Source organism: Hippocampus bargibanti, linkage group LG13 (assembly GCF_051943395.1).
Source record: "Hippocampus bargibanti isolate YZ-2025 linkage group LG13, ASM5194339v1, whole genome shotgun sequence".
Classification (NCBI taxonomy): Eukaryota; Metazoa; Chordata; class Actinopteri; order Syngnathiformes; family Syngnathidae; genus Hippocampus; species Hippocampus bargibanti.
The window spans coordinates 4,664,137-4,680,174 of NC_142746.1; the positions used below are offsets into that span (position 1 = coordinate 4,664,137).

A 16,038-nucleotide genomic window follows, 5' to 3' on the forward strand; every position below is an offset into this window, starting at 1 on the left:
CTCCCTACTGCGAGTGCCCAGGTCAGATTCGTTCTACTGCGCTCCTGTCTTGGCATACTTATTCGTATCATCACACTTCCTTGTATATCGGTACCTTTTCTATTCCCTACTGTGAGTACGCAGGTCCTCTTTTCACCCAGCTCCTTGGCAATTGCCACATACCACTTTCCAGCCGTGTGGAAGTGTACAATTTTGTCTCTTGTGTCTTTGGACAGCTCTTTGGTCTTGGCCATGTTACAAGTGAAAGTCTTACTGATTGTATGGGGTGGACAGGTGTCTTTATGCAACGAACGACCTAAAACAGGTGCATGAGGTTCAGGATGATACATGGAGTGCTGGTGGACTAATGGGCGGATTAACTGGTCTTTCAGCGTGATAATTCTATATGATACACAGGTGTTCAAATATTTATTTGCAGCTGTATCACACAAATAAATTGGTAAAAATCATGCTTTGTGATTTCTCACCTACGATGAAAATTTCTGTTAGGGCAATTCGCCAAATGAATTGCCCTAACAATTTCAGACCGCTACATGATTTCTAAGTGGGAGGAATAGCAAAATAGCAGGGTATTCAAATACTTATTTTATTCACTGTCTTCTTCTTCTTTCTTCTTCTTCTTTTCCTTTCGGCTTTTCCCTTCAAGGGGTCGCCACAGCAAATCAGTGTCCGTGGTCATTCAGTATTTGGAGTGTGGTGAAAAAACATATTTTGTAACTCAGTGATTTTAGAAGGGTTTCTCACTTTAAACCCTTCAAAATGTTCAGTAGCACCAGACCTAGCAAAACATATTTTAATGTAATTTATTTAGGGTGCAGTGTGTGAGCTATAGCATCAGTAGTATGCCAATAACAAAAGTCATTATGCTGCACGTAGGTTAAAAAAATAATCAAATACAAATATTTCATACGGCAAATAGAGCCTCTTATAAAGGTCAACAAGCTACAGATTATACTTTTTTCCATTCTACTTTTTCTACAATAGCTATTTAAGACAAAATATGACGTCTTATTGTGCGCGTTGAAAAAAAAAAACATGTTATCGGGTACTTATTTTCTATACTGTGCTAACGAATAATCCTAATATAGAGAAATGATGCCATTAAATACAAAAAATGCAGCAGTGGACAAGCAGGTAGGGGCGAAAAGTAACGTTATTGACAATGTTTTTTAAGTGCCAGTAAAGATAGCGTTGGTACTCACCTTTCACTGTAGCTGTTCTTTTGCAATTATACAGTATTGCCAATTCTCCGAATGCTGTTCCAGGCCGCATTTCACTAAGCCACTTGCCATTTTGGGTGACTTCCAGCAAGCCATCTAAAATGAGAACCATCCATATTTTTATTTTCTTATCCTCTTCTATATCATGCAAAGTATTTTAAAATGTGTAATTACCAGTACATCCACTCAAATGATTGATTGAAAATATGGTATTTTACATGAATATATTGATAATGTTCATGTTTTTATCAGCAATGATTGACAAGATGGTCGTTACATTTTCTATTAATGTCTGCAATGATTTCTAATTTTCTATTATATTTTCAGCGCTACACGGTACACCTAAAAACAATCAATTTTCTCAAAAGTCTACAGTGCAACCTATGACCCGATGAACAAAAGATAGACTGTAACTATTTGTACAGCAGAAATGAATTGTAACCTTGGGGTGTTCTGCCAGACACTAATTAATGTCAATTTGCCAACACACAATCAAACAGACAAGTACTCAACCAATTCTGTGCAGGCAGTTTTGAAACAAAGCATAGTTAACCGCTGACTAAACAAGAAAGAGACAAGCAAGCCTGAAGAATATTTAGCCCCTTGTGGATGTCAGCCTTGTTCTTAAAGCAATTTGGTCTTAGTCTCCAGGGTGTCTCCCGCCTAGTGCCCAAAGACTGCTGGGATAGGCTAGAGCACCCTCAGCGACCCTTAAGAGGATAAAGCAGTCTGGAATGAATACATATTTTTTTGGGCCAGTTCACATCACTATAGCTCCAGAGGTTGTGAAGGCTCTCGATAAATAAAGGTGTATCGTACAGTGTTCCCTTTAGCATAGCACAATCTCATGGACGGATAACACAACCACAGGCACCATGGTATTCTATGCACCTGATATTACATCCATCAATTTTCCAGACAGCTTTCTCCTCATTACGGTCGCTGGGGTGGTGGAGTCTATCCCAGTTGTCTTCGGGCAGTAGGTAGGGAACACCCTGTCCCGGTTTCCAGCCAATCGCAGGGCACACAGAGACAACCAACAATTTGTGCTCACACTCAAACCGAGGGACAATCTTAGAGTGTTCAGTCAGCCTTCCATGCATGTTTTTGGAATGTGGGAGGAAACCGGTGAACCCGGAGTAAACTTCTGCAGGAGAACATACAAACTTCACACAGGGAGACCGGAGCGGGACTTGAACTCGCCAACTCTGCACTGTGAAGCCGACGTAATATCCACTCAATATATGAAAACATTTTAAAAAGCCATTCATTCAAGGTAATCTGAAGTACAGCACCTTATAATGTAGAAAATGTGGTAGATGGTCATTTCTACTATATTACTATCCATCTATCGATTTTCAAATCCACTTTTCCTCATGCCTGTAGCAGACCCCATGCCAGCTGTCTTCTGCCAGCAGGAACTGGTTTCCAGCCAATTAAAGGTCACAAATAGCCGAACAATCTTTTCCTCATGCCTGTACCGGACCCTATGCCAGCTGTCTTCTGCTAGCAGGAACTGGAATTCAGCCAATCAAGGGTCACAAATAGGCAAACAATCATTCGCGCTCGCAATCACGCTGAGGGATAATTTATAGTGTTCCATTAACGTCCCATGCATGGTTTTGGAATGTGAGAGTAAGTAAAGTAATAAACCCACACGTGGGGAGAGCATTCAAACTTGACAGTTAGGCCACAGCCAGAATCGAACCCATGAACTGGCACGGTGTGGCGGACGTGTGAACAAGGCGACCAACGTGTCGACTCCCAAATGACTAATCAATGTTGCAATGTTGTATTGTCGCATTGTGAACTGACCTGCTAAAACATAGAGGTAATTCCCAGATTCACCCTCCTGGATGACAATCTCTCCTTTGTTGTACACCTTCTCATACATACAGTCCACCATCGCCCTCATGTGCTGTTGCTCCAATCTCTTCAGGAAGTCATTATTTGTGATGGCATTATTCATTAACTTTTTAATTCTGAAATAGAAAGAAGTCATTTCAGTAGGAAATATTACTGAAGCTACTTTCAACATCAGAATCAGAATCAGAATCAGAATCATCTTTATTGCCAAGTATGTAGAACACACAAGGAATTTGTTTCCGGTAGAACACGCTGCACTAGTATCGTCGTCAAAAAAAAAAACTGCTAAGTGGCACTATACAGTTCCATTTTGGCTACTGTTGAAAGAGTTGAAAGAGTTCAAAGAGTTAATGGCTTGGGGGAAGAAGCTGTTTAAATGTCTGCTGGATTTGGTGCGCATGGATCGGTAGCGCCTGCCTGAGGGGAGTAGCTGGAAAAGGTGGTGGGCAGGGTGCGGAGGGTCCAGTAGGATTTTCCGCGCCCTAGTTTGGATTCTTGCAGTGTGAAAGTCCTCGAGAGTGGGTAGGGCGGTGCCAATGATTTTTTTCCGCCGTCCTAACTGTCCGTTGAAGTCGGATTTTGTCCATTTTTGTGGCGGCCCCGAACCAAACACAGGATGGATTCGATGACAGCCGTGTAGAAATGTTGCAGCACCTCCTGTGGCAGGCCATGCTTCTTTAGCAGCCTCAGGAAGTACATTCTCTGTTGGGCCTCATAAACAAGGATATGACAAATAAATATGGAAGGATATTCTGTAATGTAAGCAGTGTTTGAAATAACGTCTGCCCGGAGGCCCGGGTCGTACAACTTTTACGTTGGGCGTACAACTTTCAAAACGTCTCGGCCCAGGGGGCCGACAACGTCGTCAAGAAAAAAAAAACAAAATAAAACAATTATTTTCAAATCAAACTTTTGTTTTATTCAATAAAGCAAAAGCTACAAGCAAACCGCTACAAGTCACGTGGACTCCTCTTTCTAAGCTTTAAAAACTCTCAAGTACACTTCTCAGTCACGGTATAGTCCGAAGCACAAAAGAGGCTTCTGATTGGCTGCTGTGTATGCCGAGTATGCAAATTGCCAAACGAATGTTCGTTTGGCAATTTGCATACCCATTTGCATACTCGGCACGGCAGCCAATCAGAAGCCTGTTTCGTGCTTCGGACTATACCGTGACTGAAAAGTGTACTTGAGAGTTTTGAAAGCCGCTTAGAAAGAAGAGGCCACGTGGTTTTGAGCAGACAACGCAACGCAAACTTTGCATTGTGCACCCTGACGAGAAACGACAACTGGAGCAAAATCTTCAGCAAGGGATATTTACCATAAATTAAGCAAGGGCGCATTTGTGGTAGGTACTTCCTTAATTTAAAAAAAATCCTTTATACTTCGCAACAATGGTTTTTTTGCGATTAGTCTTCTTATTGTATTTGAAGTTGTAAAAAATGGGGCAGGCAACTTTATGGCTGGGCAGGTAACTTTTCAGAGTTGTCTGCTAACTTTTTGTCATGACTTTCAGACACTGATGTAAGTTAACTGTCGTGTGGTGGTACCCCCCAGTGACAACTGTGAGACAATGTGTAAAGTATCAAGCAGATCTAAAGTGATCTGTGAGAGAATACAATACAGTTGTACAGTTAATGCAGACCACTGAACAATTTTAAAGTGACCACGATCTGTATTTGTTGTACAACATGTGCACAATTATCAAGATGTCCTTGAGTGCTTCAAAGTGTCTGGTGCTGTGGAATATAGATCAGTGACACAGTTTCATATGAGATCATAGCTACTGTGACTATAATGAGATGCTGTTAGATTTGGGTTATTGCTTAGAGAGTTAATGGCAAGAGGGAAGAAGCTGTTCCCATGTCTGCTGGATTTGTTGTGCAAGGATCAGCAGCACCTGCATTAAGGGAGGACTGTCAAATTTTGCATGCCCTTGTCTTTGTTCTTGCAGTATGCAAGTCCTCAAAAGTGGGTGGGGCTGTCTCAGTGATTTTCTTCCCGCCGTCCTATCTGCCCATTGGAAGTTGGATTTTGTCCTTTTTTGTGGTGGCCCCCAAACAACCCGCGGTGGAAGAACACAGAATTAATTTGCCGTGTAGAACTGTCGTAGCATCTCCTGCGGCAGGGCATACTTCCCCAAAAGCCTCAGGAAGTACATCCTCTAATGGGCCTTTTTCAGGACGGAGTTGTTGACTTCCCACTTCATGTCCTGGGGAACTGTGATCCACAGGAAGTTGAAGGTCTCAACGGTTGACACAGGGCAGTTCGATTGTGTGAGAGGGAGTTGTGGTGAAGGATGTTTCATAATGTCCATGATAATCTCGACTGTCTTTAGCATGTTCAGCACTAGGTTTTGTCAGCTGCACCAGAGCTCCCGCGGCTCCATTTGTTGTCGGTACGCATACTCGTCGACTGAGTCCGATGATGATGGTTTTCTCTACGAACTAGGAGTTTGACAGGGTCCTATGGCCACACAAAATTCCTACCTATTTCAACCCTATCAACCAATACCTTAAGACAAAAAAATAATGCACCCAATAGATAGGCCGCCAAATGAAAAACAAAGTAATGTAATTCATTCTATACATTGTAAAAATGAAGATTGTAAAGAGCAATACATTGGGGAAACCAAACAAATGCTTAAAAAGACATTATCAAGATCGCAGGGACAAAGCTAGCGGGCGTCAATCTGCAGTACATCTGCAGCTAAAAGCAAGCAACCACTCAATTGATGACAGTGAGGTTAAAATCTAAGCTAAAGAAAATAGATGGTTTGAAAGAAGAATAAAAGTATTTTTTGTAAAACAGGAAACCCCTTCACTAAATCGCCTTGGTGGTTTAAGGCTTAATTTAGACTATGCTGACAACAGCCTTCTTAGGCTGATACCACATAGGCTTAGACATGCTAATGAGGAAAACCAGAAACTTCTCTGATTTGATAGTGTACCTTCAGCTCACTCAGATCTTTGATATCAGTGGCCAAGTCCTGAAGGCTTGCGTAACTGAAATGATGTTACAGGGGATTTTGTGGCAGATTTGACTCGAACAGTAATGTACTTGTGCATTCAAGAAAATCGATGGGCCTAGACGCAGTGGGAAGTGACACGTGGGAAGTTTTTCTCCACAAAGTGCCTTGTGTCTGCTCCAAACTTTGGTTCGCTCTTCCGAATGGCTTTATGTGAGCAGTAAGTCGCTACTAATGGTGTTGGAGTATATAAACAAATGTGCACCAGCATAGGGTACTCACTGACTTATTTAGAAAAAGCATTATCCTTAAGCCACAACCTCAGATAATTTCTGTTATCTGGTCTGACAAAGAACCAATAAAAAAATCCTGAATCTCTGCAGTGATGAGCTCTTTTCTAAACCGAATCAGCACGGCAAGAACACTCCCACATGTGTCGTCTTTCCTCTGCCCTTGATATATGATCACAGTATCCGGTTGGTTCGCCATTACCACCTTGTCAGCCTGTATCTGGAAGTCTCACAGGATCTTTGCTTGGTCATTCTCCACCATTTAGAGGTGTTTCCAATTTTGATCTAGAGGTTTCCAGTCTATACTTCGCACAGATGTTTCGGTAAATTGTGTGTGTGTACGCGTGTGTGTGGCTGTTTGTATGACTAGTCTTGTGAGGACCACAAACATTTTATACCATATGTAGTGAGGACATTTTTGACAAGTGAGAACCTTTTGGACAGTTTTTCATTCTAAAGGCTTCTAGAGGGTCTATATATGCATCTGTTAAAGTTTCAGAGAGGTCCTCACAAATTCACCCAAAATGATTTTTTGGTGTGTATTTTCATTTCACTTTGATGCACACACTTTGTGTGTGTGTGTGTGCTTGTGTGTGTGTGTGTACGTGTATATGTGTGTGTGTGTGAGAGAGAGAGAGAGAGAGAGAGAGAGAGAGAGAGAGTGTAGAGAGAGTGTAGTGCATGTAGGTTCATTACCACATCACACAGGATGTGCTTGTGCATTCAGAGTACAAAAAGAAGCTAAATGATGAATTGGGGTGTTGCGAGCAAGCAAAACAACATGGCTTTTTATTTATTTTGAAATCCAAAATGACTCTGCCTGTGCATTCATATTATGTAGCCTTTTGTTGCTCTTTGTGTCTCTCTGTTATCTAGCCAGGACAATGCTGTCTTTCAGATCTGCATAAGCAAAGTAGGAAGGGAAGCTTGGATCGTTTGATCATACTGGCAAAAATTCTGCTTGCATTATGGAAGCAAGTAAAAATAATGGCACGGACAGATGCTCACATCTCCTGTCCCACATAAATCCGCATCAATTTCAAGCCGTGACAGTTCCACAAAGGCATCGGCGCTCTGCGCTGACGCTCCTTTCTTCTTATTGCGGGCTCCTCAAGCCATGCATTCATCCAGCTGCAGACTGTCCAACAGCACCGACCTTTCCACTGAACAAAGCGGGGCTGTGAAGATGCTGCCCAATACAGGTGCAAAAAAGCACAATGGCCCCTTTTGTGTCCAGCGATGACAGTCAAATGGCACCAACATTCCTTCCATTCAAAAACAGCACTGGCATATTATTACTGCCGAAAAGGCGCAACCGCTCAGCAAAGTCTCCTCCTTGATGAATGTCGTGGCCAAAAATGCTGAAATACAATCTGTATCCCTTCCAAACGATGCACAACAACACAAAGTGACAAAATAAAACACAAAAACAAGACAAAAACAACAACAAAAGCAAGGCTCATGGGAGCGCTTGCTGACAGCTGCCTATTCGGGCGCCATCTTGGACTCCTTTTGTTTTTGTTTGCAGGTACCACTCAAGTTAATTGACAGATATGCCGTGCGTTTGCCACGACACCTTCCCAATGAGATTATTCCTCTTTGGGGGATGTTGGACAGCACATTTCTCTCCCTCTTCCTCAATTTCTCTTTTTTTCTTTCTTTCTTTCTTTCTTTCTTTCTTTCTTTCTTTCTTTCTTTCTTTCTTTCTTTCTTTCTTTCTTTCTTTCTTTCTCTCTCTCTCTCTCTCTCTCTCTCTCTCTCTCTCTCTCTCTCTCTCTCTCTCCTGCTCTCTCTCGAACACATACTTCCCCCAGCTCCAACACACACACTGATCAAGGCAAGCGCTTGATTAAACCGATCAAACTGCACACACACACACACACACACACACACACACACACACACACACACACACACACACACACACACACACACACACACACACACACACACACACACACACACACACACACACACACACACACACACACACACACACATGTATGTATATCTATCTATCTATCTATCTATCTATCTATCTATCTATCTATCTATCTATCTATCTATCTATCTATCTATCTATCTATCTATCTATCTATCTATCTATCTATCTATCTATCTATCATCCACTCATCTATATCTATGATCGATAAACGATCATTCATATGGTCACAACTGAAATATGGCTTTTTTTTAGATTATTATTAAATACTGTAGACTCGAGAGTGACTACTTCACCTGTAACACATCACGGAAAGCATGCAACTATTTTTTGTTGTTGTGAACAACAAAACATTTTGTCATTCCATTTTTTTATGTTAATGACATATCTGTTTTCTTATACCTCATTATTTTTCACAGGATAACATCGACCAATGATTTCTTGATCTACCCATCTAAACCATTTGCGACCAAGTAATACCAAATGCTTTTTTACTGAATAGTGCAAGTATTGTCAATTGACTTACTCTGAATCTTTGTGGATCGGCTTCACCATGGAAATGTGAGTAGATCTGTGTCCTCCACAGAAGTTTTTCGAGGTAGGTTCAGCAGAGACACCTTTCTTTGCTTTAAGCCTTTGATGGACCTCCACGGCAACCTTGTGGAAACGACTGGGACGTTCATTGATGACACTGAAGCGCCGGTGACACAGTCCTGGTGGTGCACATCCCAATTGGTTGTTGTATCCTATTGCATCCTGTAGTTTGTCAATCTGGGACATCTTGGCATCGAGCTCCCTTTGCATATGCTGCAACTGACGTTCTTGAGCTTCTAATGCTTGGTCCCGCTGTGCCAACTCCACCTCCAGATGATTTATTCGCATCCTGAGATGGAGCAGTTTTGATTATTGTGTGGAATCCATATATTGGAGTGATACTCTGCGTTGAAATACAACATTATGTTGTGTGTATGTGGACAACACTACTCATCCCTGAATAATGCCTGAATATTGTTTTTTTTTGCCTGCAGGATACTTTCATTGCAACTACATTCCTGCATTGTGTAGAAAGGTTGGCTACACCACTAACTTCCCAAAATGTAATTTGTGTGCACTGCGAGTGACTGGAAACCGATTCAAGCTCCAGCACCCCTAGTGAGGAATAAACGGTTTGATAGAGAATGAATGAAACTATGTTTTGTATGTTTTTAAATTGTGTGACATATTATCACGACAGTCACATGTTGATGACTTAACTAACTATATTTCCCACATCACTAATTTGACAAGCAATGCCATGTGATTATCTGCAGCCACTGATGGCCAAGCACAGTGTCATAACTAATTAAAGAACAACCGACACCTCAGGAAAAGTTGCATCCATAATTTGTAAAATCACTTCAAATGACTAATACTGACCACATTTTACAAAGATTCCACCACATATAGCTATACAGTAAAGTCTCATTATATCGATATTCAAGGGAGTCCGAAAAAATATCGATATTTCCTCTTCAGAACTCCTTGAATCATATTCATAACTGGATGAGTAACAAGAAAGGATCTTTTTCTGAATCTGAACTCTCTGAAGCCATTGTTTTGATTCTGGAGCAAGGCAGTTTGTGAAGGAGTACGTCTCGAACTTGAGGCGGGGCCGTTCAAGCTCGATTAAACTCGGATAAAGAACCACTGCGCTAGAATGCAATGTTGTGTATTTTACACACGTCACACATTTATAAAATTTTGTTTGATCTACCTCAAAATTCTTGTGTCCAGCCCTGGAGGTTCTGGGTGCATGGAGGCCAGGCCTTTGCTCGCCTCAGCGCGTGGGACCTTGATTGAACCGTTGCCCATATCCAGACATTGGCCTGCCACCGTAGGAAATGCTCTCAGAGCTATATCACATCACTTTCTGTTCAAGAAGATGCTATCACACAGTGTGAGCTTAATGCTAAAAATCAACTTAAAAGACCATGCACTGTACAAAAAGTGCTCTCGAGAGGAGTTTTCAACTAGAAGATGAAAAAAAGATCGTAACACACACACACACACACACACACACACACACACACACACACACACACACACACACACACACACACACACACACACACACACACACACACAAAATCATGTTTCAATGGTTTTGTGAGGTCCCGATAACTCCAGATAAGGAGTGAGGACCACCGTTGCTGATAAGTTTAGAGAAGAACTAGTGTTACATTTGAAGACTAAATGTCACCCCATTTCCCACTTCAACTTGTTTAAAAACAAAGAAATTAAAAGTGGACTTGAAACTGAAATAACAGCAGAAGTGAGGTTTCTGAATGGGTACAAAGTCCTCACCCCTGTAATGAATTTGGTTAACATAATGTTTTACTTTTTGTGGTATCAACTTTTTCCTCTCATTAACCACGTACATAAGCACACATAGACACACACAGTGAGTAAAAAGTGTGTGTATCCAAGTGAAATGAAAATACACATCAACAAATCATGTTGAGTGATTTTGTGAGGACCTCTTTAAATTTAACAGATGCACATATGGACCCTCTAGAACAGTGGTCGCCAACCCCCGGGCCGCGGCCCGGTACCGGTCCGTGGGTCAATTGGTACCGGGCCACGAAGAAAGAATAAATAATGTACATAATTTCCGTATTATGTATTTATTATATGAGTCCGAATACGTTTTATTTTGAAAAATGAAAAGTCACCGCTTGCAGCGCATTTCCGTGACGAGGAATGGCTCACAAAGCTCGCTTACTTGTTCGACATATTCAACCTGCTCAACGAACACAATCTGTCACTTCAGGAGAAAATGACAACAGTCTTCAAGTTGGCTGATAAAGTAGCTGCATTTAAATCCAAACTGCATTTGTGGGGACGGCCCGTGAATAGCGGGGTATTTGACATGTTTCAAACATTGGCGGGTTTTTTGGAAGAGACTGAGCCCAAGCCTGTCTTTACTATTAAAAGAGTTCAAGCGCTACTCCCCAGCCTGTTTTTGTGGTGTATCTTATTTTGAAGGCACGTTTAAACATTACCATGGTGACCATTGAGCGTTAAGAGGCAGAGCCGATGTTACATGTTGTTGTTGGCGCGATTTTACCAGGACTCTGCTAATAAAGTTGGATAAAAATACACAATGTATTCACGTTTATTATTATATTTAAAATAAAGAAAAAACAGTTTCCATACCTGTCGTATCATTTTATTTTGTTGTATTTATCCGCTGCTCCGTGAAAATATTGTCTGACATTAAACCGGTCCGTGGCGCAAAAACGGTTGGAGGCTCTAGAAGCCTTTATATAATGAAAAACTTGTGAGGTCCTCACTTGTAAAAAAAATGTCCTCATTGCTTATGGTACAAAATGTTAGTGGTACTCACAAGACTAGTCATACACACACACACACACACACACACACACACACACACACACACACACACACACACACACACACACACACACACGCACACGCACACGCACACGCACACACACACACACACACACACACACACACACACACACACACACACACACACACACACACACACACACACACACACACACAAACACACACATTCTGAAGTCACAATATAAGAATGTCAGAAATAGAACCAAATAAGAATTTAAACTCCTCTACATGCACACTAAATAAAAATACAACAATACAAATGCTGTTTTCTTTAGATGCTGCAATAGTGGAATGAAGCATGAACTTTTTTTCCTCAAAAGAAATAACAATTCTGCAACGTATGTCCTGTAAATTGATATCATTTACAAATTTAACAAATAGACACATTTTCCGCATTTACCTGCTAATTTTCTGTAGAGCTAATTCACATCGGGAAGCCGTGTTCTTTCATCATTGTCACCGTCCAACTGTATCTTCTCATTCTCCTGCCTGTGAGCACAATGAGACTGTTTGCCGGGAGGGGCCTTTTTGCATGCGTTACCAAGGGTGCTTCTGATTAAATTGAAGTATCCGGCTGCCCCCGCTGGTCTTAAGCTGTTTGACATCATCTAAGCAGGCATGAGTGTGTGCATGTGTGTTTGCTGTGTAAGACAAGTCATGGGGAGCAGCACAGTGATTTTCCCTGTCACAGCAAGCCTTGGTGGAAGCAGATCTAACTTATGACTTATTGTGCTTTTATTTCCTGTTGTTTTACATTATTGTCATTATTATATAGTTATTATTGTCATTATTATATAGTTACATACATGCCCTGCTCTCTTCTGGTCTACCTCTGCCTATATCTGCTCCTCAACTCAGCAGTACTTTCTGCTGACAAAGACCATTGAGTGGCAGCACATTATATCGATGTTAAATTCACTGCATCGGTTAACCGTTTCCTTTTTTCATAATGTTGAGGTTTTTTTTCTCGTTTTGAAATGTTGCCATGGTTCTATCTGTGGTGAATTAAATCAATGATATAATTCACCATATCAACCATTACGGGCCGCTCGGTCCTCCGGCGTCGGCCATTTAAATGATCCTAAAGATCAAAGAAAAAGAATATGCATTCACCTATGATGACAAAGTCGATTGCTGCGCGAAAGTAAGATGCTGGCCTGCTGGCCAAATTTATCGTACGTGTTGCCGGGCTGCTCGCGCGTTGCGGTGCCAGGCGTAGAATTGCAATAAAAAAATAGGTTCTGGCGGTCGTGGTTGTAAGTACGGGTGGTCTTAAATCGCACCGGTCGTAAGTCAGGTAAAAAAAAAAACCCGCGTGGTTTATACGACAGAATAGTATCTGAAGTCAATTTTTATCATTTTATATTTCGTATTATCAATTTTTATTACTGTGTTATTCTGCTGACCCAAATACGCACGGCTTCCCACACATACGCGCTGTTGAAAAATCACTCTCCCTTTTCATGGAGAAGCCAGAAGAGGTCACCCAACACACACGCTTGGACTTAGGCGAACACCGAAGGACCCGCCTCGGCTTTCGCCCTGGCCGGCGTCCGCGGACCCTGACCCGAGCGTCGACGCCCACCCGCCTCAGCGTCGGTGGACACTCCCCCCTGCCAGTGGCATCACAAAATTTTCGTACGCATTTGTGAAGAAACAGTTATTTTCTATCCTCATTTTGTGAAATGCTGTAATATTCTTTGTTAAGATAAATGACGCATGCTGAATGGTGAGCGCATCTGGCAACGCAGCCACAACGCTACATATGATCCTTTGACAGCGATAAATAAAATAGTTCTTATTCAATGCTGAAAGAAGTGGTTGCTCTATGTGCTCCGGAAAATAACAATCCTACTTGTTCAATCTAAACAAGAAGGACCATCTCGAGTCTTTATTCTACCAAATGCATCGCAAACACGCTGCAGATCTCAACAGCGTTGCCACCGTAGCGGTCCCAGCCATATTTTTTTTTTAAAAAAGGGTCTGGGTTCTCCACTCTTTGAAAGATGAAGATCCCCAATACCTCGCTATGTCTCCACACGTTCACTGAACCTGTTGCGAGTGTGTTGGACTGGGTACATACATGTATCCACTGTATTTGAACCTCTCACGTAGCCTGTGCACACACAAAAAAACTTATTTTACAATATTTTTATTCACATTCAATGACAGTTGAGGAAGAACAATTTGGCATTTGGTGATGACAGCTGCCATTATATGTATTAAAAAAAGAAAGTAAAAATAAATGACCATATTTACTCCTTAAAGCACAGGTGTCAAAGTCAATGCCCGCGGGCCAAATCCGGCCCGCCACATCATTTTTTTTCGGGCCGCGAAAGCAAATCAAACTTGTTAAATTCCATGATGATTGCTAAAATCTGAGCCAAAATTTCATATTTTTGGATTTCAACCACAATAAAAGTCATTATTCTTGACTTTAGATTTGAAATCGAGTTATTCATTAATTTGCTGTGTGCTCTATATGTAATATTTGAAGGGATTTAAACATTCTAATGGGATCCCCAAATTCATAACGGCCCTCGAGAGGAAACCATAACTACAATGTGGCCCGCGGCAAAAAATGACTTTGACATCCCTGCCTTAAAACATTCATTTCAGACAGCACACTTACCCGAAAGGTCATCTGAAATGGATTGGTATCTGGATCTTAGCGAACACCACAACTGATCTTATCGAATCACCGAAAGAAACGTACACTGTACACCTCAATTCACTGTGGCTGAGCGCGGCCATTGACAAAAACCTGTTTACGTGTGCAAATTAAAGTTAACTGTGAGTATAATGTACAATATTCTATGTATAATTGTACAGATTAGCAATAAAGAAAAACAAAATATAAATACTGTATGTAGGTTGTGCATCATAAAAGCTTACCACTAACATGCAAAATGTGCATAATGCCCTTCTTGCATATAGGTTTCCTTTTTTCAATTTCAAATAAATAAATATGTACATAAAAAAGTTCTTATCCCGTTACTGTAAAGTGCCATTGAAAGTTTCGAAAGGCACTTAGAAATAAAATGTATTGTTATTATTCGCAGAAAGCAATTGTAACATGCCCGAAGCGAATTGACGAGCCATTGTGATACGAAGATACCAAAAAGCAGACTGTGATAAACTACTGACTAAAAAAGGGACAAGAGAAGAAAAACATCTAAGGATACTTGTTGATTTGAGACCATGAGGTGTGTGTGCCTTTTGGTTGAATACATTGTCATCATAACTTTTGTCTTCCATTTATTGTTTTATAATGCCATTTATATTTACTGTATGTTTCATGTCTGTGTTCATGACCACTTCTCACGGCTTCTTGATGAATAAACTCTGCATTATTACGGATGTTGTTTCATGCATCTTGTTACATGCTGAGGGAACTACATAGGAATCAACATTCCGTTTCCTTGGACGCAGTATTTAAAAACAAAATCTGTAAAGTGCTTTGTAACAGCGTCAGTGAATGGGAAAGCGTTACATAAATTAAACTATTCTATTCTATTCTATTCTAATAATAATAATAATAATAATACATTTAATTTCTAAGCCTCAGCACCTTTCAAAAAACTCTCAAGGACACTTTACAGTCATGGGATAAGAACTTTTTTTTGGTGCGGGTGAGCAGAGGCAGCCATTTGCGCCAGCGTTCACTCTACCCGGAAGTAACACAGCAGCAAAGCCATCTTGAAGTCAAAGAAACAACAACAAAAAACGAAATAACAAATAATACACAGATAGTCATTCATTCTTCAGCACTTGCTGTCCCCTCTTTGTGACATGATATTCTATTTTATTCTATTATTTTTAAATTCCCTAGCAGGGCTTGTTCTAGTGGATGAACAACGCAACCGCAACTACTAACGTAGCTTTTATTTCACGGACCTATTTATATGAAGCAGTCTTAAAATAGGCCATTTATTGAATATGAACCTTATAAGCCGAAGCCCTTGATAGTGCAGAAAACATGATATACAGTACTTCAATTTCCTTGAAAGATAAATCTCTCCAAGATAATTCGATCTGTATCTGGATAGATTTCAAATTTCCACTATTTGATTTGATTCAGTTCGATACCTTTGCAAAAACAAAAAAAAAAAAAAACCTTTCCAGTTTAAATGTTTTGTTTTTGTTTCACCCCTAAATATTGCATGTCACATATCACAGAATCAATTGTTGGAAAATAAACATTATTTTGTATACTGTATAAAATACAATACATATTGATTTATGCTGCGCTTTCACAACAGCTGAAGCTTCAACAAAGCGCTTAACAAAAAAACATAAAATCATTATACACATCTATTTGTCCATACATTTTCAAATGAC

At 40.7% G+C, this 16,038-nt stretch overlaps 1 protein-coding gene across 3 annotated transcripts in view; it reads right to left on the reverse strand.

The window, feature by feature from the left end:
* The window catches only part of prkg2l (protein kinase cGMP-dependent 2, like), a 32,094-nt gene extending 19,724 nt beyond the window's left edge, over nucleotides 1-12,370 (reverse strand). For 2 of the 3 annotated variants that reach the window (XR_016116921.1, XM_089012290.1), the window contains exons 1-5: nucleotides 12,098-12,370; nucleotides 10,037-10,192; nucleotides 8,810-9,166; nucleotides 3,036-3,202; nucleotides 1,203-1,316 (exon numbers count right to left, since the gene is read on the reverse strand). Coding sequence is in view for 2 of the 3 variants with exons in the window: in XM_089012290.1 (XP_088868416.1) it covers nucleotides 1,203-1,316; nucleotides 3,036-3,202; nucleotides 8,810-9,166; nucleotides 10,037-10,134 (736 nt within the window). In the remaining variant the exon portion in view is untranslated. The remainder of the gene's footprint in view (nucleotides 1-1,202; nucleotides 1,317-3,035; nucleotides 3,203-8,809; nucleotides 9,167-10,036; nucleotides 10,193-12,097) is intronic. The other variant, XM_089012291.1, reaches the window with a different exon arrangement.
* Nucleotides 12,371-16,038: the final 3,668 nt, after the last annotated feature.